The 23,062-nt window shown below is 39.1% G+C and overlaps 5 protein-coding genes across 5 annotated transcripts; 4 read left to right on the top strand and 1 right to left on the bottom strand.

Moving 5' to 3' along the window:
* Nucleotides 1–1,586: 1,586 nt before the first annotated feature.
* PCOAH_00032650 (Uncharacterized protein) lies at nt 1,587–7,921 on the top strand (the record flags this gene model as incomplete). Its single annotated transcript, XM_020060060.1, has 2 exons — nt 1,587–3,656; nt 3,776–7,921. 2 exons carry the CDS (start codon nt 1,587–1,589, stop codon nt 7,919–7,921), a joined length of 6,216 nt encoding a protein of 2,071 aa, XP_019915912.1.
* An 870-nt stretch (nt 7,922–8,791) lies between these two features.
* Nucleotides 8,792–13,323, top strand: PCOAH_00032640 (Uncharacterized protein; the record flags this gene model as incomplete). Its single annotated transcript, XM_020060059.1, has 2 exons — nt 8,792–11,901; nt 12,135–13,323. 2 exons carry the CDS (start codon nt 8,792–8,794, stop codon nt 13,321–13,323), a joined length of 4,299 nt encoding a protein of 1,432 aa, XP_019916058.1.
* A 486-nt stretch (nt 13,324–13,809) lies between these two features.
* PCOAH_00032630 (Uncharacterized protein) lies at nt 13,810–17,040 on the top strand (the record flags this gene model as incomplete). The annotated part of the gene is made up of 1 exon (XM_020060058.1): nt 13,810–17,040. One exon carries the CDS (start codon nt 13,810–13,812, stop codon nt 17,038–17,040), a length of 3,231 nt encoding a protein of 1,076 aa, XP_019916021.1.
* Nucleotides 17,041–17,754: 714 nt separating this feature from the next.
* Nucleotides 17,755–20,890, top strand: PCOAH_00032620 (Uncharacterized protein; the record flags this gene model as incomplete). Its single annotated transcript, XM_020060057.1, has 2 exons — nt 17,755–20,605; nt 20,736–20,890. The coding sequence occupies 2 exons, from the start codon at nt 17,755–17,757 to the stop codon at nt 20,888–20,890; spliced, it is 3,006 nt and encodes a 1,001-aa protein (XP_019915758.1).
* Nucleotides 20,891–20,988: 98 nt separating this feature from the next.
* PCOAH_00032610 (Bifunctional polynucleotide phosphatase/kinase) lies at nt 20,989–22,478 on the bottom strand (the record flags this gene model as incomplete). Its single annotated transcript, XM_020060056.1, has 2 exons — nt 20,989–22,323; nt 22,425–22,478. 2 exons carry the CDS (start codon nt 22,476–22,478, stop codon nt 20,989–20,991), a joined length of 1,389 nt encoding a protein of 462 aa, XP_019915849.1.
* Between the last annotated feature and the right edge of the window lie 584 nt (nt 22,479–23,062).

The following is a 23,062-nucleotide window of genomic DNA, read 5'->3' as shown; positions in this document are numbered from 1 at the left end:
AAAGAAGAAAGAAAAAATCGCAACCGTTTAATAGCTGCCCGTAGTTTTTTACATTTTACAATTTTACCCCCCCCCAAAAAAAATAATTACGTAGTTATTGAGAAAACCAAAATAGAGACCTCTTACTTTAGTGGCCCCCCAAAGGAAAAGCTATTAAAATTTGAGCTAGCCAATTAGTATTTTTTCTCTTTTTTATTTTTAATACCGTGTCTGTTCATAATTTTTTTTTTTTTTTTTTTTTTTTTTTGTCATTATATGCTTGTTATTTTTCATTTCCCTTAAAGCGTTTATCCATGTATTCATTTATCGATGTGTGTGTAATTTTTTTTTCTCTCTTTCGTTTTTTTCTGCCTTTTCTTCTTCTCTATTTTTTTGTGTATTTTTTTTTCGTTTTTGTTTTTGTCCTTGTTTTTGTTGTTCTTATGTCCTCTTTTTAACCAATTTTTCATTGTCCTACGTTTTTTTTTTTTTTTTTTTTTTTCACATTGCTGTCATTACAACTATTAGCACATGTCATCCTTTACACATATATTCTTTAAATAGGCACATACTAGCATTTTATAATTATTTTTCTTAAACACCAACAAAAAGGAGAAGAAAACTTAAATGCATTTTTAAGAAAAATAACCCGCCCCAAGTATTAGTCTGAACGGCAAGGTTGTGCTACGCTGTTACATATTTTTGCCTGAACAAAAAAAAAAAAAAAAAAATTAAAAAAAAATAATAATAAAATAAATAAATTAATACTAAAAGGAGCAAACAAATGAATGAAGAGAAAATACGCTAAATGTGCTAAAGTGAATAAACTCCAAGGAAACCCCTTTGCGCGCGCAACCCTCGTGTGGCCAATCTTAAATATGTAATGATTTTATTGGCTGAATAAAACTTCGCAACGCAAGTCTTAAAACATAGCACTTGTGAAAATTTGAAAAAACTTGGCTTATTAAAGTAGAACATGGAAAAGTAAAAGAAATTAAAAGAGGGGAAAAGGAAAACCCTGTGATTAATTTGCTTAAATGGTTACACTAAATTGAAGATATATTGTGAATTGCTTATTACACATTTCATTTTTTGGGGGGTGTTAAGTTTACGGGCATTATTTAACTTGTTTTCCTTTTTTTTTTCCAACGCTACTGTAACTAATTAAACAATTTACAGATATTTTTTACCTCCATGAAGAAACTGTGCGTAGGCCATCGCATATAGTGGACAAAGACAAATGGGGTACACAAGCATTTGCACAGACAAAGAGAAAATTCGCAGCTAACCTGTACAACAACCAGCCAACCATACATGCGCACGAAAAGAAAAAGGTGTAGTTATACTGGGTAAGTGCCAAGACAAATGCAAAGATACGCACCAGCGGGGGGATAAAGAAAAAAAAAAAGCACGCTGAGATGGATCATATTACAATACATAACAAATGAATTCTTTTGCAAAAAGGATGCAGTGCATAACGCCATTAAAAATTCACTAAACTTGGATTCATTTGTGGAAGTTAACCTGAAGTGAACTTTGCAAGAATCACCGAAAGTTCAATGCAAGTTTGTCACTTCATTTTTATTTAAAAACGTCGCTGAAGAATAATGGAAAATTATATCAAAATAAACGACACGCTATTTGTGGACCTGAATAGCTACCATGAGCAGGTAGACGAAACGGAAGACTTAAACATTTTCGACGCCAACCATGTGGAAGGAGGTGCAATTTTCCAACATGACGCGGAAACGAGCTGTAAAGTTGAAATAAAACGCTATGTGGACATTTTTGTCGAGCTTGTAAAGGATAAACATGTCAGTTATGATATTTCTAAAAAGTTTAAGGACAGCAACTTAGACATTGTTAGGATAATTCAAGCTATTAATAATTCCCATTTGAAAGAGGAGGAGGAATTCCATTTCACAAGGTTGATGATGATTATATGTTTGAAAAATTATATTTCTCATTACGTAAATAAATATCTAAAGAGTATCATAAAGGATTATGAGAGGAATAAGTACAAAAAAGAAGTAAAAAACTTCAACTGTTTGATATATAGCAAAGGCAGTGAGGAGATATGCAAGGACACGTGGAGTAGCGGCCACCAGGAATGGGAAGACAATACTTATTCAGACAATGCAGGTGCCAACTTTCTGTTCATTAAATTTTTAAGTGAAGATATTTCCAAAAATTTTGCCTTGCTCGAAAATGGCGAAAATGTCTCGAAACATATTAGCGAGAAAGAATGGGCATATTTGAAGGAGAAAATTTTGCTCCTAATAAAAAATTCGTGTGTAATTAACCGTAATGAGGACAAAAAGTTTTCCACCTTGTTGGAGTTCATTGACAAAAATATGTATAGATCTTTTAAAAGGCACAAAAGCATCGTAGAAATGAAGAAGTTTAACATATGCTTATATTTCATTGACGTATTTTTTAACCTATTTTTGATAGATTACCCCTTCAAGTGGGGAAATTTACTGGGCGATATTTTCAGCACCTTTAATTTTATTTCTATTTATAGTGGTAGCGACTTGGTGAATGTGATAAACGGTGACTACAACTCGACGTTGAGTTGCCTAACCGATTTGATGAAGTGTCGTGGTGCGTCTAGCCAAATGGAGAATATGAAAGAAGGGGGGAATAACGGAGAAAGCAACACCCACCGGGTGGTCATACACTTTCAAAACTTCTACTCCCTCATGTTTTTAATGAACAAAATGGTGAAGAAGTACATCCCCAGGACACAGAACAACAATTCGTATTCTGTGCTATATCACAACTACTTCATCTCGCATATAAACAGTAGCAATAAGGACTTCCTAGAAAAGGGAGAATACAGCGCTTTAAAAATACCATGTGAAAATTTGTTAGCAGGGTTTAAGGACATAATAAGGATATTCTTCCCCATTTTTAACCGACTTCTATGTACTTTGTTGAATTATGTGGATAGTATATATGTCGCATTTATGGTGAAGAGGATCGTGAAGTTTTTATATAAAACTTTGCTATGCCATTTTAGCAGCTTGCCAGAGGAGTTAATCCAGAACGAACTTGAAATATTATTCACAAATATAGGGAACATATTAGACATTGATTTGGATGCTTACGTTCATAAACTTTATTTTGCTAACACGGGTGAGTCGTCTGCCAAGGGGTCAATATCGGTTGCCAAAATAACGGAAGAAACTTCTTATGAAAATTTAAGCGAACTTATCAATAACAAAGATCACAATGTAGATAGGCTATTCTTAATCATCTTGCTGAAGTCGAAAAAGTGGTGCTTAAAAATTTTAAATATGTTTTTGTACAGATCCATTTATTTCGACGAAATGAATGAGACGTGGAAATCGCTGCTAAAACAGTTCGAAAATAAGTACATAATATTCCTTGAAAAAATTTCCCTTCTCATTTTGAAAGCTATTATCAATACGAATTACACGGAGGAGGAAAGAATGCACTACGACAAATTGATCTGCTACATTAGATACGTGGTAGACTTTACTGACTACTTGAATTTCGCGGATAAATGTTTATCTTTGTCGCTAAACTATCTGTGCATGATAGTTTCCTTTGACCATCTGCAGGTGTTCGTGAAGCAGAACATTTTGAGCGAGGCGTTTTTAGGCTGTCTCTTCGTCCACATTGGCAGTAGTTCCCACGTGGAGTGCGTCGACGTAAGGATGGAAGGCGTAAATGGGTACGCCATTGTGTACGCTTGAGTGTGTACCTTCGCGTATACCCTCGTATTACGCTTAACCATATCGCTTCCGCTTTCCCCTCCCTCCCTTGGCAGAATTTCTTCACGAACGGATCTCCGCAAAAGGAAGAAAGCCTGCTATTTGACAATCTAAAGTTCGAGAGGTACATCATTTGCTTCCAGAAAATCCCGCTGTTCGGAAAGTACCTGTCTGACTATTACGACGACACGAAATCGAAGAACGTGTTGAAGAAGTATGTCAATTACATCATTTTTCTGTTTTGCGAGTTGTTGGATAAGTATTTTTACGACGTGATATTTTACTTAGACGCAAATGTGAAGGAGCACTTGCGAACTTGTTTAGTTATCCAGAACGAGTACATGCACGTGCTTTACCCAGACATGTTTGTGAAGAAGGAGATGGACTTCTCCAACGACGTCGTGGAGATTAGCTGCTACAAAAAGAGCGACCTTTTAATTAACGCAGAGATGTGCATGAGAACAAAGAATCACAACATTTACATAAATAGTGTGTTTTCCTGCATTTCTGAGATTATTCAGAAGCACATGAAGGAAAATGACATGCAGGACAAGGTGGACCTTTCGTTGTTTTCTTTATTAAACAGTGACACATTTAACAGCCTGATTTTTATCATTAAGAATTTGCCCCTTTATAAATATTCGCAGGAGGAACTCATTTTCAAAGATCTGTACAGCATGCAGAATAAGCACAACTTAAACTTGAGCTGCCTGATCATGAACGACATAAATTTGTACAAGTACTTTTCCCTGTTTATGTTTTTAGTGTATTACAAATGGGCGTTTATTATGAAGGTACTGCGGGGTGTTATAGATGAGGGGGTGTTACTGGGGGGGGTTGGTACTCCCACCTGTGTCACTTCCCATACGAATTCCATGCCTTCCATGGCCCCCACTTTTTCTGGCACCCCCCTCGACCAGCATGATGGCAGAACAACTCGCGAAAGGGAAGACTTAACAATCGACGACTACATCGAGGAGTACTGCAAAAACAAGAAGAAGTACAAACTGCACCTTAGTAGTGATGAAAAGGAGATCGAAAAGTTTGACCAAATTGTGACCGACTTTAAGATCAGGGATAAGTCCTTCTTCCTTAACTACATGCTGGTGAATATATTTCACCCCTACTCGAATAACCTGAAGAGAGTAATCATGTGGATGTTAAAGGAATACAGCAGCATGACCAGGTTCAGCGAAAACGTTTTGCAGTTCTTCTTTTACCTCTGCTTCATAAATCTGTTCTATTTTGAGAAGCATTTAAAATTCAAATCATTCGATACGCTTATTAATTTAATGTACAAGTATGGGATTCCCAGGCAAATTTTCTACAATGACTTTAGAGAAATTTTCACATTTTTATTTTTCCAACTGTTAATTTTGTTCATAAAGAATGAATCCAATTCGTGTGACAATGAGTTTTATGAAGACAACGTGAACGTCCTTCTGACTCAGAATCATGAGAAGAGATACTTTTTCAGCTACCTAAGGGGGGAAGATAACCCCCTTTGTGACTACACCTCCGATAAGATAAATATGTGGAGCAGTTATCTGTACAACCAAGTGAACTGCTTCACAGACTTTTTTATCAATGACGTGTTGTATCATAATTTTCAATACTATATAGAAAAAATGGAGGTGAGGAATTTAAACCAGTTCTTAAATTTTGTATCACTATATTACCAAAACGAGATTAACAACAACATTTTTTTGTTTATCAATTTGCTGAACGAGTCTTTGTTGGACACCACTTCGTCGTCCATATCTGGTAGCGAGAAGGAGCATTCATCCTTTTTGAGGGCCTTGAAGTTTTTTTCCTTTTTTCTGGAACATTACAAAAACGCTAGCAGTACACAGGATGTCCTCATAATAAAAGTACTAGAGGGCGAAAAATTCATCGCCTATTTTAAAAATATAGTGAGGACGGTGAAGAAGAATCAGGTGTGTGAGGAAATACTAAACGAGATATACTACATACTACACATTTTTACGAAGAATTCTTTATTCAATTATAAAATATTTTGGTTTTATTTTTTGTACTCTGTGGCGTCTATTTCGAAGAGCTTGAATGTATTTCAGCTGAGGGAAGTAACCAAGTTGGAAAAGGTAGCGAACATTCCTGTGTACCTGTTTCAATTTTTCAGCAATGTGATAAGGAGGGATGTTCTTTACTTCTTCTTCACTTTGGCGGAAAAGAATCCATTCAGTGTTAATTGTTTGAATATTTCTCTGGTAGAAATTTTTCGAAAAATTAGTTTGCTGCTAATTCTTCTGTCAGAGAAGAACTTGAATGAACAGCATTTTTGCAACAATAGTACATTGCACATATGTGGGTTGTATTTGTATAATAATTTGCTCTTCTACCTGTTTATGCTGCTCGGTAAGAATAAAATATTTTTTACCTACCTATTTTGGGGCAAATTGCGCAGATCGTACGAGCTGCTTCAGGAGGAGGACGGTGCACAGCTTAGCGACATGGACGATGTCGTTTCGAATTATTCATTTAGTAAGTTTGACGAAATGAGTGGCGCCAGCAGGGATTGCAACAATGGTGAGTTTGTTTTTCTGGACGATGACTTTTTGGGAGGGAATTGCACGGAAGGGGTGAGTCATGGTGCGGACAACGGTGAGGACGACGCGTCGGAGGATGACCCAGATGCTGATGAAGGCGGGGGCGTATACGTCGAGGTGAACGAGGAGGAAAATGAAAAAAATCCACACACAAGTGAAGACACCATGCAAAACTACTCAAATAAGAACACGAAGAGCCTTTCGAGCGACATCTCATTTCGCAGAAGCGAACTGAACGACAGCATGTACGAGACGGAGACGAATGGCGAAAGTTGGAAAGGGGAAGTTCTCTTCTACAAGGAGATGAAAAACTATTTCCTTAACAAAAAGAAGAAGTTAAAACGTAGGAGGAAGAAAAAGAATAAGGAAAGTACTATGAAAAGGAATACAAATGAATGGAGTAATCCCAATGGTGGTGGGGGCACCACCAAGAACGTACATAGCAATGGCTCCTCTCAGGGGAACACCAACTGCGGGGATGTAAACCAAAGTAGGGAAAATAAAATTGTTAAGTTACTAAACACAGTTTATTTTAACATATTTCTTTTGAAGGACAAAAAGAGGGAACACATAAAAATGTTACTAAAAACGCTGAAATTTATAAATGATAATTTGGTTCTGAACGATTCCGAGAATGAATACCACAAGTACACAATGTTGCTGATGTTACAGAAGAAGAGGTACATTTATCAGTCCCTCTCTCTGTACATTTTTATGGACATACAGGATTTGTTCACCATTCTGGTAAGTGAAAATATATTGGGCTCCATCATCGATGAGTGGTTAAATGATATATTTTATATCTACCAAAATTCAGACGACTTGAAATATTTCATTTTTGCCTTTTCGAACATGTTGATATATCTGTGTATGTATGAGCAGAAAAAGAGGGAGTCGGGTGATTGCGCTGTCGGGGTTGAAGAGGAGGAGAAGGGTTTTCCTTTCCTCAAAAGTGCCAGCACTATCAACAGTAGCATGAACAACTTTGACACAATTTTGAGAGAAATAAAATTGGAGTTTTTCGATGAATATGCCATAGCACAGCTGAAGGAAAGACTACCTCGAATTATCAACGCTGTGGTGAATGTCTTTTTGATTCTTCCTATACCGTATGAGGAAAACGTGAAAGTGTTTAAGAAAAATATACTTCGCAGATTAGCCCCGATCTGTGGTGAAGGAGACAACATCGAAAATAATAATTTGCTAAAATTTAACAGTGATAACAGCGCTACGGATAATTTGAGCGCGACTTTCAAGGAAATCCATTTCAGTGATTTGCTCCAGAATATTGAATTCATGCATTTGAATAAGTACGAACAGAAGTTTTACGAGAGAAACCAAAATTCATTAAAATTTTCGTACGACAATGTGGTTCATATTAACAAATCGGAGGACTTAATCCTTTACGATAAAAAAATATCAATAAACTATTATTTCCAGAGTAGCATACATGACGATTTTGTGAATAGGCTCGTTTCCGAGTGTAATGATGAGCATTTTAAAATAGCTCTGTACGCACGGAAAGCCTTTTCCTTACTGAATCAGGAGTTTTTTTCGAATGATGATTTGATCGGCATTCTTGGATGTTCTGATAAGTATTACAACTTTGTGAATATCATTCGGATGGACATATGAGGGAGGAAGTAAGGAAAAAAAAAAAAAAAAAAATAGCTAACTGGAGTACCACTTTTCGCTAGCTGTTTTTTTTTTTTTTTTGTTTTATCGCTAGTCATGCGGCCTGCTATATGTCTGATTTTACTTTTAATTTATTTTTTTTTGAGTCTCATATATGATTTGTTACGTATTGCATACACATTGTTGCAAAGACGTTTTAGTAGACACCCGTTTTTAATCGGAAGGGGCCCTTGTGGGAGGAGCTGCGAAGGTGCCTAATTGTGATGTTCTACAAAAAAAAAAAAAAAAAAAAAAAAAAAAAGGATGCCTACGTTGTTGGGTGAACTTTTCGGGTGTACGTTCTGTTGCACGCCGTTTACGTTGTGCAACGCGTGAATCAGTGCACGGTGGAAAAAAAGTAAATAAGGAAAAATGTAGAAAAAGCACTTCCCCTGTATCATACGCAAAGGTTAAGCGGGATGTAAACACGCGCATAGCAACTTCGCACGGTGTGTAGACACCACATTTTAGGGCAAAAGAAGTTCATTCTTACTAAACGGATGTGTACATTGTTTTTTTAAAGAAAAACGGGATTTCACGCCACGCATGTGTCACAAAGCTGGCCACGTTGGGTGTGAACATTAGGCACTTTTGCATTTTTCGATAGCATCTTTTTTTTAATCCTTGTTAGTAAATCTGCTTAATTGATCGATACCCGTTCGCTTGCCAATTTGTCATCTTGTTAGATTGTTTGTCTCTGCGCTGTCTTTGTTGGCCTATTTCTGCAGCCGCGCTTTGCATAGGATGTAAGGCAATTCTATCAGCGGTTCGATTCGCCACTCTAACGAACGCTTGGGCGCATGCGTTAACACGCTGACCTGACGTGACACCATGATACGCAGCTCAAAGGACCCCTTGTGCGACGCAAACGACGTGCATTCAGTGGAAACCCCCTTAGGCATTGAGAAAAAGAATTCGCTTCACATTTTTGGGACACACAGAGAGCAGTCCGATAGCAAGAAGAAGCGAGTCCAGTGCAGGGCCCTACAAGGGGATGGGCAGTACAAGAAAGAAATTTTTCGCAAAATGAAGGATTTTTACAAACATGAGGAGACTAGTTTGTGTTGCGATAGGAGCCCAGCTAGGGGCTCTAACCATGTTCAGGAAAGCCCCAGAGGGGCAAATCCGAGTGACGAAAAAATGAGAGGGGAAGAAGCAAAGGCGAAAAATGGATCGGCAGATGAAAACATGGAAACAAATATAGCAAAACCTTTCAGCAAGAAAAGGAAGACGCTGTTACACGAAATGGCATATGTCCCATCGGAGAGTAATTCAAAAAGGAAACGCGAAGTTGGAAAGGGAACGGATGGAGAAGGATCCATTAAAAGTGACCACAATGAGCGGGATGATAAGACGTTTTCACATGAAGAAGTTAACCGCAGAGAAGACCTTCCTATGGGTAATTTAGTTCAAAGGGAAGACAAAGCGGATGATTCAAAGGAGGTAGTAGAACAAAATCGGAGAGAAGCTGATCCTGCTGTTAACAGGAGAATTGATACTTCCGCCCCTTTGAATGAGCATGTAGAAGGGAAGCATAATAAAGGGAAAAACGAACTAAACGGCGGCTGTACCATTGGGGAAGACAAAACAAATGCTCAAATTAGTTTTGATGGAGAGATAACTGCTCCTTATGGGAATGATAAGGATGCCTTATGTGACGTCTACTCCAACAATTTAGAGGTAGGAAGTGAGAAGAAGCGTGGGGACCATAGCTCCTCACTGAAAAGACGACGCAGTTCTGTAACATCAGATAAGAAAAATGGAAAAAATCCAAGAAATGTGTCAGCCACTGTGGATTCTTATGATAATCAAAGGGAAAATATGCCCAATAAGCGTAGTCACTATTCTGGTGAAGATAAAACGAGTACCGACACTGTAAGCTGTGAGGAGGAAATGAATGACAAAACGGAGTCCAAACGGAAGGGGGGTTCAAACATAGGTGGTACTAATGGAAGAAGTGAAGCCACTTTCAGAAAGGCACTTAAACGTGTGTTCAACGGAAGCAACAGTATCGTTAAAAATAGTATTGTCGAGAAAAAGAAAAAGATTAAGAGCATTCACAACGAGATTTTGAGCCTCATTAGTGCAGATAGCTTTGCAAGCAAAGGAGAGCTGATGAACTGCGGAGTGAACTCTCTACGCAGAAAGGATGTAACAGTTGATGAGGGAGGTCAGCAGTTAAACACAGGAGTGAATGAAAAAGAGGGAAAAGGGGTAGAAGCACAGATAGACAACCACATTGGTTCGCTAGCAGAGTATCAGCTTATCAGCCCGTCTGAAGAAAGGCTCATTTTGGAAGAGTACAAATTGGTTTACTGCGATGAAAAGGGATCTCTCAAAAAAGGGGTACACGAAGTGGAATACGAAAAGGATTGCGGTGTGCAGAGCGAAGTAGCTGAATATCACAAAATGGATAAGTCTATCGAGGGGAGCAGGAAGGGATACAGATCAACAAATGGAGGTCAAAATTGTCCTTTGGAAACATCTTTTTTATGTAATGCCGAGTTGGTGGAAAAGGGACCAAATCGTGTGAAGATCCCTCAGAAGGGAGATATTTACAAGGAAAATCCCCCACGCGGAGGGAGAATCCCCTGTAAACCACAACCACGGAGCGGCCTGCTAAAAAAGGTAAAGCTAATATACGAGAGGGAAAAAAAAACATTGGAGATAAATCGAAAATATCTAAATAAGTATGGTTACTTTAAAGTAATATTGAGCACATACACTAGAAATGATCTGCTTCACATGAACGAGCATGGCGTTGACTTTGACCTGTCAAGGATTTTGTTCTCACATGACATCATAAAGAAAATTAACCGAGTGAACTTCAAGACGGTTATAAAAGCTCTGGACTTTTACGGCTATCTATACGACAATACATTTTTAAAAAGGCTATCTAATAAGGTCACTATAAACGAATGGTTATGTAATGCTATTTTTTTTCAAAAAATATTTACAAGGAAGGTACTAAATGTGGGAATATTCTTCGACCTTGTGTATCATTTCTTGTATTTGAATCCTGCTTTTATTGATTTTTTCTTTAGCAAAAATGGTGGGAAATTTGTAAAAAAATTTTCTCTATATGACAGATATAAGGCGCTCAGATTGGTGAACAAGATTGTTGCTCAGTTGAAGATTATTAGGCCGTCCACCGACTCGGTGGTGAAATTTCTGTTTGGATTTTTTTCAAATAAAACGGATGGGGGAGAAGCAAAAAGGGGTGGTAGGAAAAGGACAGCTTTACATGGGGGTGAACCCAGAAAAAAGGACAACTCGGCGGATGTGACGGTGGAAGAATGGATGCCCCTCATTAACCAAAGTAACCATTCAGTGAGTAATCCTATAAAGAGGAAGCCCAAAGGAGGGAAGGAAAATTCCCACGTGTATATAAAAAATACCAAGTTTAAAAAAACAGGGCTACGAAATATTTTAAACAAAATTTGGGAAAAGACGGATTTGTACGTAAAGGAGGAAGTCTACTATGGGAACAACTTTACAGTTAGGAAAAGATTAAGGGAAGATGTGACTCATCATTTGAACATGCTGAACAATCTTTTGTTTGATTCGAATGACACGATGAGTACGTGTGGGTCTTATTCATTTGGGGACGATCAGGAGGATGGGGATGTGTGTTACAGCTTTGACAAATCAGGCGAAATTAACTTTGGCATTAACGAGAAAATTAGTGAATCGTTTCACCAGAGCAGGTACCATCATGGGGGTGACCAGGATGGTGGTGATAACTCAGACGATGGTGATAATATAGACGGGGGTGATCATGTAGACGGGGATGATAATACAGACGGGGGTGATAATGTAGATGGTGGTGAGAACGTGATTAGCTGCGACGAGAGGAGAGCCACCAAAACGTTTCATTCACTGGACTGCGTGCCGAACGTATCCTTCGATTTGTTCTCCCAGGAGGGGGACTCCTTCCAAAGGTGAGAAGTGGGGTGTAAATGGACAATATATGGAGGGGCAAAGTTGACAGTGAGAGGACTTCATAGAGAAATGTCGCTTTAGTGTTCTCACATGTATGTACCCGCTAAGGTGTACATATCTACGCGCACATGCATGTGATGGTGGGGGTCACATCATAACTGTTGCTGACCCCCAAATGTGACGAACAAATGCATTTCCATTTTTTCCTTTCCTCATTTGAAATTCGCCCCAGGGGAGATTCCTACCTAACGCTCTGTTTCAAGGAGGAAGAAAAATGTGACACGGAGAAATATGTTAAGGACCTCACCTACCTAGGAATAAGAGTTAGCTCGAAGGAAAACAAAATAAACTACTACAACTGTTTTGACGTGAATTTGAAGGTGTACTTGGAGGGTTGTCTCCTGGCTGATGTGAAATATAATATCTCCAAGGAGGGTGATTATATGTCTGCTTTTTTTCCCGTGTGGCCGCACAACCCTGATTACTTTGGGTACCAAATTGGGACGAACATAAAAAAGGAGATCAACAAAATGAAAAAAACTTTTGCAATGAAGGAAAGAGGGGATGTGGAAAAAAAATCGACCGGAATTGTCCATAACAGAATGAAGAGTAAAGCAACAATATGTGGTGAATATGGCACCACTCGTGCAATGCGCGAAAAAAAGAAGAAAAGGTTCCTTTTTGCTAAGTTGTACAGTGGGCCCAGTACTGCTAAGAAGAACGCACACAGAAGAGACAGCCAAGAGTGGAAGGAAGAGAAGATTCGAAATGTGGATCAAATGAAAATAAAGGATTGCTGTTTTGTGTTGAGTGTAAAAATATACCCCCTGCGCACATTAGCATTGTACATTCTGTATAATGCCTTATACGAAGATAACAACACAAAGCTTGTTGAGTTGTATTCTAGTAGCTTAAACAAAGAAACGAAGGAATGGCTCCTCCTCTTTCTTCTTCCCAACTTTGTAAACAAATGTATACATAAAGTTACATACCCCCTAAAATTGACAAAAAATATTTTCTCCGAATCGAATGAATTTTATGAAGACTTCTTCTCCAATGAATATTTAAAAATTAATGATATCGAGAAAATTATTATATACACAAAAAATAACAGCGAGGACGATATGGAAATATGTCCCTTTTCCTTCTGCTACTTATGGTTAAAATGTACCAGGCATAAAATTGATAGATGGATTAGCTCCAAAATAAATGAAGTTCTTTTTACATTTCCCTTTGCGAATTTTCTGCTCAGTAAATATTTTTCCAATTTTATTTTATTCATTCAGTTGTTCCATACCTGCTTGGATATAGATCACATGTATCTGTGTAAGTCCCACTTTTACGTTTCTCTGAAGCATAATTTGTCCTTCATGCACGAGTCGCTGGTGAACGTTCTGTTTTCCCCTCCGCAGAGGTGGTAAAAAAGGGGGTGAACTCAACAGGGTTAACAAAACAGGTTTTGTTTTCCATATGTATGTCTGTCCGTGTGTGTTTGACATTTTGTGTAGCTATACTTTCCCGTTTGCACGTCGTTTTTGTTTTGTTTATGCTTGTCCCATTGGTGGGTCAGTGTGTAGGGCTCATTTTTAGATTTCTTCTTTTTTTGTGTGTGCACCTTGCCAATCGCTTGAGGGGTACCTGCTTGCACGCTGCATGTTTTGTAACATTTTTTTAGCAAAAAAGGACTACGTTAGAAAACTGCGAACAGGGGGAAAAATCAATCTGAACGAACAACAACATGTAAGAAAAAAAAAAAAAAAAGCACCACTTCGAAGTGATCTTTTTTCCACTCCCCTAATGCGAAACGGGTAGAGTTAGAATGAGCCATACTGCGCGTTGACACCACCCTAGGAACTGCTGTATCCAAATTGGTGGTACCAACAGATTCATCAGCACAGTTTATTTAAATGAACACAAAAAGGAGGAAGCGTGAAGGCAACTATCATGAGGAAATATATACCTATAAAAATGACGAAAAGTATGACGAAGAATTTTTAGATATAGATAGTAACGTACTAAAGGTGTGTGATAAAAATGGGGGGGTACTTCGCAAATTAAATATATTTTCCCCTGGGGGGAGAATGAAGAAGGGCACTAAAGGAAAAGGGAGAGGCTGCGCGAAAAGGGTAACTACGAACATTGTAAATGACGTAAGGTTCATGGACATACTACTATGTGGGGATAAGGATAGCGGAAAGACCACTTTCTTGAATTGTATAAGCTGCGTGGAGAGCTCTGAATCGGGGCACACCGATGGAAAGGGTGGCGGTATCGGTGACAGTGGCGGTGAAGATAACACCCCGACCAACCCACCGAGGAACAAACAAATCGTGTGGAATTACAACAGGTTGGAACTTCTGTCCTACGTCCCCATTATTTTCTCCAAAATGACAAATAGAAATTACGATGTGTTCAGAAAAACGTTTAAAAAAAATTTCCTAGACACGGATATATGCCAAGCTTCTATTTTTTTAACTCGGGATGACTTGCAGTTTATTAATTACGAGTTTGGCCTAGGGGAAGAATTAAGGACTGACCATTTTGAATACCTGAAGATAAACTTCTGTGAGTACGGTGATGATTTGTTTCGCAAAATAAGGGGGTACTACAAGCTGTGTGACGATGTAAGGGTGGGGAGTAACACGGCGAGAAGCGGTAATGGGGTGTACCTGGCGGAGCGCACGAAGCGGAAAACAAACTTCCCCCCTAGCTGTCCCAATGATGCAACAAACTCCAGCACCGTCATCAACGTCGTGGAAGGCGCGATTCTACGAATTAAGGATACAAAGTACATAAGTTATTTTATCAATTTGAGGAGGTCATTCCTTTTGGTGAAGTCTACTGCGCGCATATATAAAATTCTAATGGGGAAAAGGAACAGGAGGAGAGGAGAAAAAACAATTAACATTGACGTCAGCGCAGAGGAAAAGGAATATCCCAATTATAGTGCATTCCTGTACAAAACTTTGAACGCAACCAAGTGTACATTTAAAAGGGCGAACTCCAACCCGCGTAAGTCACTTTTTAGGAAGAAAAAAAATCTGTTCATCACGATAAATGAGGAACATATTATGAACACGTTAGACTATTTAAGCATTATAAAAGGTCTGAATAACTATGACAGGAAGGACGTCCTTTTTGTGGCTAGCCGAGCATTCGATTTTGAGAAGCTCAGCAAAAGGTTCCACATATACTTTAACATGAGTCACAATCTGGAGGTCTTCAATTCTGCTCTTAGGGGTAGGATTAATTGCAGTAAAGGTAGTACACATTGGAGTGACAGCGGTGGGAATATTCTACCGGAAGATGATATATACCACCTTTTAAAAAAATGTGTCATTGAAAAATGGAAAGTTTGTAAAGGAAGGGCAAAAACAATAACCAAAAAGTGCAACAAAAAAAGTGATGTAATTTTTAAATACCTTTCGGAGAAGAAATTACGACTCAGGGGGGAGTGTCACAAGAAGAAACGTAAGCGCAATAATGGGAGGAAGCAAAAGGAGGTTCAAAATAACATCGGGGGGGCTAAACATGCAGAAAGTAATGATCACCATTCGTGTGAATATACATATAGGAGGAAAAACAAAAAATTAGACGAAACGACGAATGATCTTTCCTTCTTATTGGCGGAAAGACGGGAGGTAGCGAATTTTTTTAAAACATTCTATGACGAATATATTTACAGAAACCAAAATCGAGGATATGTAAAAAATTTGGTGAAGGAAAATTTCGACATTTGTTTTTTGTTTATCAAGTTTTGCTTCTACCATTTTTATGGCCCTCCAGGGAAGGCAAAAAAAAACAGCGTGCAGGTGAGCAAGCTGAATATATACAAATTTGTCTACATAAAACAGATTGAAGTGATTCGGAAGGGCAACAACCTTTCCCATTATAACATTTGCGTCCCATCATGTGTGTACGTTTTTACTAATTTGCTAAAGATGAATTATCAGGGTACTCCCTTTCGATGTCTGCGGGACCATAAAATGTATTCGCTCCTAAAGTATCTTTTTTACGCTATTATCCATTACAAACTGAGGAAAAGAAGCTACGATTTTTACAGGCGGGGTAAGGTAGGGGCAAATTACATCTGCTACTTTACTCGTGGAGTTATAATTAACTCATTGGTTGATCTGTTTGAAAGAAGGACGCGAGAGGGTGAGGTAATTTCCCCCTATGCTGATTCGGGAAAAACAAAACCACAGACGCCTAAACAAAAAGCAGCATTGTTACGGCCACTCGGTCGTAAACATCGAAGGAACAGAAAAATTTTAAAAGATATTCTTAACCGCATGGACATGCATATGCACATGCAACCGTTCACCATTATAAATAGCATAAAATCTGATTGGGCCTATTTTAAAAAGTACATGATAAAGTCAAGCATGTGTTCGTATTACAGTGGGGATACTTACGTATACCCTGACGTATCCTTCGTGCTTGTGCTAAATTTTAAGCCGCTTCACGGGTGTGGGCGCATTCGCCATGGAGCGGTAGCAAAAAAAGTAGAAACCGAAGCAGACATAGAGGCGGATGATGCCAATTCAGAAATACTCCAGGAAAAGAGCATCCACTTCGCGCCAGTAATCAATGAGAACACTAAAAATAAACTGCGGGGGAGGTCCATTTTGCACTTTCCCTTTTCACACAGGCTGCTAAAGTACTTCGTTGAAAACATCCCCCCGAGGAGGGGTGGCAAAGGGAGCAATTCTAATACTCACATTTTACTACAGCTATTATGTAATCGCTTCTTCAAAGCAATGAACAGGTTGTTAATGTACTACTACACAGGTGAACAGATAAAACGTAGAACAGAAATGGAGCACATTTTTATTTTATTAAATTATGTCATGGATGTTTATTACCTCATGGCGTACGAGAATATGTGCTCTTACGTGGCTACGCACGGGGACTTTGTCCTCACCAACAATTTACACACTTCGTGCGAGTTCAAGGGAGGTAATTCTATTGGGACGAAAAGAAGAGTCACCTTTCACCTGTACCCCAATTGTGAGCTGTTCAATTCAGCCTACTTTCTGTGGGAAGAAATGAAATATGGGGGAAAGAATGGCTCGATGGATAGGCATCTTTCGCATTGGAAGAAGGATTTGTTTTTTTCAGTTAGTTTGGCTCAGTGACCCCAGGGTGAGTCATCAGTTTTGCACGCCAGTCAAACGGATCCATATGCCCCATTGGCGCAATTTTATACATGCACATGCAAATGTACGAAGCTGCGTTATGGCTGTGTACTTTTTGTACATTATGAGTACAACAGAATGGGCTGCCAGCACATTGGTAACCTTTTAGGCGAAGCCAAGGAGGGGTGTAAATTATAGAAAAGCAGGAAGGCACAGCCTGGGAGGAAATTTTCATGATACCCATTCATCGGTAGGTGGATACTCCCAGTGGAACAGTTCTCTTTTTTTTATAGGAAAGGAATTTGACCCGCGTGGCAACTTCTTCACCATTTTTACCCTTTTTTTGTTTTATTTTTTTTTCCGTTTTGAGAATCCCCTTGGTGGGGTTAGCCCAGAAAAAAGGCTATTACACACGCTTGCGTGTGGTCGTACATCCGTATTGTATACGTAAGCGAATAGGCCATCACTCACGCATGAATGACCTTTCCCATGTGTGTCATTTTAAACGAACTAGTTTTGCCTTCGCATAAACCAACTGCATGGCGCGTTACAAAAACGTGTGTTCTGTCCTTCCAGGGGTGAATTTGCACACTGGAGGTAGGGCTGTTTTTAAACCCCAAGTTGTTCCCTCAGGGGATAATTACCAAAGGGGAAGTAATTAAAAAGGAGGCACGGAGGGAAAACGGGTGAGCATATTAAGCGACATACACATATATGCTACTGGGGGAGGCAAAGCAGGGGAGCGTACCCCACCCCCCAAAGGGGGACTCCCTAAAGAACAAGGAGGAAGGACATAAAAAGACGAACCAGATCATCAACGAGATTTTCCAGCTCGAACTGAAAGACATCCTAAAGGACGTCTCGAGTGAAAAAAAAATAAACGATACGATCGATTTTGTAAATAACAAAATAAACACCCTAAACAATTTTATCAACGATATAGCTAAGGAGAAATATGAGTACTTTTACAAATATATTGACCAAATGAGCAATGCGAGGAAATTAAAAAAATGGAACTCCAACGATTTAGAGGATGTAGGGAGGGAATATAAAGCAAGTTACGAATCGCTGAGGGAGAAAAAGAACAACGTTCTGTCTTTAATTGTCGAGAAAAGGTGTTTAATCGAAATTGAAAAAGTTTTAAAATTATACCAAGTTATCCATGTGGAGGTAAAAAAACTGTGTGATGAAATGGAGGAGAACAAAATTTGGGCGGTCTTCCCAACCGATGTGATTGACCTGAGTGTCCCCAAGAGGGAACCTTTCGATGTACACGACCTGGGTCAAAGTACCCTCCACAGGAGTGAAAAGGACAGGTACTATCCCAACCTACTGACCACCCCCGATTTTGATACCCTGGAGAATTATTTAAAACGGATGAGCAGTATAAAACGGTTCATTTCCCAGCACGGTGTGCAAAATATATCCATCGTGGCGCTAAAGGTAAGAAGGGTGAAGGCGTACGAGGATGGCATAATAAATGTGTTCGTGAAGTATTTATCGGCAGATTTTTTTAAGGATGAGAATTACGAGAGGAAAGTAAGGAATTGCTTAAATGCGTTTAAAAATGTACATGCCGAAAAGGAGTGTTTGAAAAAAATAATAAACAACAAAATTGAGGAAGCCAATACGTACATTTTGGGAATAAAAAATGGGGGAAAAAACGGGAAAAAAAATTTATACACAATTCTGCAGAATTGTAAAAATGGCATCGATCAGATGAACTACTTGAATGAAATTATTAAGGAGAATTACTACATGGAGGAAATTCGTATGATAAAATGGAAAGGGGGAAAAAAAACGAATGAAAATAACAACAGTCATTTCAATGCATGGGGGGAGGACACACACAAATGCAACACTGTACATGTGTACACAGAATTTTATCTGCCCTACGTTAACTTACTAATAAGAAATAAAATAAACCAGCTGGTGAAGAAGGAAGACATGCTATTTGTACTAAATTTAGTGGGAGAATTTGTACACATTGTGCAGAGGAAGGTCGATATGAAGGGACATGAGAAGAAAGATGTCCTTTTAAATTTGTTCAGCAAAGAATACGAAGAAATAACTTTCACCTCCATGAACAAACTTATCAATCTAGTGGAACTTCTATTCCAGAAAGGAAACATAAGAAATGCCATGGAGTACGAAAATTATTACAACTTTCCCACCATTTTTGATATTAAAAATTATGTACAGGCATTTTTTAAAGAACTTTTTACGCACGTTTATTATCCACACATTTTTCGAAAAATCATCGTATCTTGTAACAATTCGCTCCTCCTGTTAAGTAACAATTTGAATAACTTGAAGCAGAATGTTAATGTGCTCATCGAAATGGATACGAAAAGTAAATTTGTAACGATTGATTATGTTCCGAAAAAGTTGAAGTACAATTTGGAGCTTTTCCTTATTAGCAGACAGCTTCTGCGGTACTTAGTTTGTTGTTTGGCCAGACTGAGGAGAAAAATTGCGCAGATAAAAATGGATACGTACCGGGGGAGGCGTTTCCCATATGGAGGTGAAGCGTCCGATCACGTGAATGTTCTTGCGGGCAGTTCCGTAGCCTTGCATGCTTGTGATGACCCCCCAAGGAGTGACTCCCCAGAGAAGGATTTAATCACCCTCTCTTTTGACGAATCAGTTGATGAATTTTTCAACTCACAAGACCATTTGAATAATTACTTCGGAGATGTTGCGCTATTTCCTGATGATGGCGTAAAAGACGATTTTATCGAGTGGGAAAATGAAGGAGAAAAGATGAAAAAAAAACAAGTAGAAGTGAATATGTCGTTTGGAAGGAAGGACCATAAAGAGGAAAAAGACATATCATTTAAAGCAGATAAACCCAGTGACTCCTGTCCAAATGGGACCGAACAAACGAGCAAGTGCGCTGAAAAAAACGTGGCGACTTTCCAAATTAGCCTCTTCAGTGAGGCGAAATTTAACTCGCTCCATTTAAACGATTCGTATAACATTAGTGATGATGACGGGAATTACGAAATTACTCCCTTTTTTATTAAAGAGAAGAACAGAAAAAAAAAAAATTATTTCGATTTAATCGAATTGGAAAAAGGATTGTGTGAGTTGAACAATGTTGTTAATTCGTGTATTTACGAATGCTTTGAGCCATTTGAGAAGAAATCTGTTTGGTACTTTAAAAATAATTGTAGCGTTCTGGGTACTCATGACGTCTTTTCCCTCTTCGACCAGTTATGCATTCATTTTAACGAGAAAATAGTTCAGTGTGTACCGACGTATGAGTGCACGCAGATGATAAAAAACCTGATTAACCGGACGCTCATTTATTTAATCGCCTTATCGTGTTACTACTTAATTAGCGGAATGGAAGTGTACATATTTAGGTACTACGAATCGCTGCAGAAAATTGCAAATGGCGCAACGGAGGCTTCCCTGCATTTCGGTTACAAGTTGTGTATGCTTTTTAAAAAGTCGGTTGATATGAAGGCCGGTCGGGAGGTGTATGAAGACGTGCCGGCGTTTTTCCAGCCCGTGACGTTCGTGATTTTTCACGGGGGGCGGACCATCGTGGACAGCATGGGTGAGTTGTCAGGCGGTGCCAACACGTTAGAGTTACTTCGTGAGGGAGTTTCCATGTCTTCATTTACATGGCGAAGAAGTCCCCGCTGCGGTCAATTATTTTCATTACGATGCGTTTCTCTCCCTTTTAGGTATGACGGAGGATAAATTCATCAACCTGCTGATCGACCACTTGAGGAATCCGGTGCAGGCAATGGATGGGAAGGGCAGTCACAGCAGCAGCATCAGTCAGAACTTAAACTTCGTGGTTAACAAATTTGCCAAAGGTTTGTTAAAAAAAAAATGAAAAATTCGGATGGATAGCAAGTTTATGCAACGATGGAGAAGCGGTACACCCCACGGATAATGCGTTCCAAACCCGTTCCCCCGTAACCACCCCGATGGTCAGTACAAGTACGAAAAAAATAACTTTCGGCGTTCCTCGTTCTGCAAATCGGACGGTACAAAATTCTCATCCTGCAGAGTTACGACTCGGTCGAAGTTCTCACTTTCGGAGGGAACTTGCACGTATTTATAAAAGGAGTGAATGGCAATGGTCGGAACTTCGTGCATTAAATTGTCCTCTTCAGTGATCATTTTGAAGTTGTTCAAGTGAAAAACCAACTCTTTGGAATAGTGAAAGAAAATGGCGCTAACCTTTAAGTTGGCATTTATTTTTTTCGCCTCGTCGATGTAAATTAGTCTGTTTTTTACGTACATACTTGCGTTGTCCATTACGACATTTTTCCCGCTTGTAATGGTTTGTCTGATCATATCTATGCGTTTATTTTTTGTGTGTAGTTCCTCTAAATTTATGTGAGCAAAATCTGCAAAGTAGTTTTTGCAAATGGAGGTTTTTCCGCACCCTGGGGGGCCAACTAGCAGCACCAAATATTGTTCACCCCGGGGGGGCGAGTGTTGCAGGTCATCTTCTGTTCCATTTTGTGAAGAGACGGCTTTATTTTTCGTTTCATTTTGTGTGTCATTTTGTTCCCCCCCCAGGTGCAGATCCGGTCGAAGCAATTGACGCAATTCACTTTGAGCGTCCTGTTCATTTGATTTGTTTTCTACATTTTTGAGCAAGTTAGACGGGTTGAAGGAAAACTCTGCTGACAAATTATTTTTTATGTTTAGGAACAGCTCCTCGGGGGTGTAAAATGTGGCATTTATATTCAGGGCAAACTTCAAATCGGTGTCTGTGTAGTCCTTTTTCAACCTCTTGGCAATTTCGCCTATATTTATGTTGACCTTATTTTGAGAATACACACATTTTAGGTGATTAATAAATTTGGTCTTAAAATTGTTGTCATAAATTCGGTTGGCATTATCCCCTACATAGATTATTTCTTCAATTTTGGCTTTATTATTTTGCATGGCAAAATTGTACATGCCAATTCGTGGCTTCCTGTACTTGTCATTTTTTAATGCCAAGTAACACTCCAAGGGGATCCCTATTTTGTCGATGACGTCATCAACCCGGTTGACTATATTTAGAAGACTTATTTTTCCGGTGCTTACTCCCTTTTGGTTGGAGAAAATAATTATTTTGTAATTTTCTGTTTTTTTTTTTTTTAAAAAATCGATTACGTCTGCGTAGAAAATGTAATCGTGCTCGTTTTGTGCTGGCTTGAAGAAGGAGCGGGACAAAATTAGGGTGTTGTCCAGGTCGAAGGAGAAAATCTTCTTGTAAACTTTGTCTTCGGCGTCTTTGACAATTCGGTAGAGCAGGCTGTCATCTACCTAAGGAGGGGGGACACGGTGTGTTATTAAGCGATGTGTTATGAAGTGATGTGTGAAGGAGCGCAAAATGGAAAGTCTCCCCCTTTTAATATAAAATTTACCAATTTCCACTTATCGTTTGGCAGCTCAAAATGGGAGAGGTGCCTCTTCCTCATTTTTGTGGAGGGGCTTGATTCTGAGGTAGGTTGGTTGGCCGAGCAAGCAGCCGATGGAGAAGTAGTAGCGATTGTGGCGTTGGTCTTGGTGTCGGCAGTGTTGCTTGTCGTGGCTGGAACGGGGGGATACAACTACGTCACACATTTGAACGCGTCAACAGTTTGGTCCAAAAAATAGCCAAGTGGAAGAAGCACTTAGTCGCGTATTGCCGTTCTGTAAAAAAGGGTGATATTTTTGCGAAGCGGTAAGAAAGTGAGCCATTTATAATTAACTAGCGCTTCTCCACGCTCTCGTTTAAGCAAACATATACGTGCATGTTCACAAAGGGGGGGAGACCTCTCTCCACATGTAATATGCACTCCACACAGGTGTGCCACATACCAGCATGTGAAAAAAAAAAAAAAAAAAAAAAAAAAAAAAGGGTAATTTTGGTCCCGTAGGAGGCACAATTTTGACCAGCTAAAATGGAGCGCGAATGTATATTTCTCCATTCTTGTGCAAAAGTGATAGCGATGATTGTCACACATTTTTGACGGAGGCGAATGGGGAAAAGAGCCGCTTGCAGGTTGCTAAAAAGAGAAAG

The sequence above is a fragment of the Plasmodium coatneyi genome, chromosome 11 (genome assembly GCF_001680005.1).
Source record: "Plasmodium coatneyi strain Hackeri chromosome 11, complete sequence".
NCBI lineage: Eukaryota > Apicomplexa > Aconoidasida > Haemosporida > Plasmodiidae > Plasmodium > Plasmodium coatneyi.
This window is presented reverse-complemented; position numbering and strand designations above follow the sequence as displayed.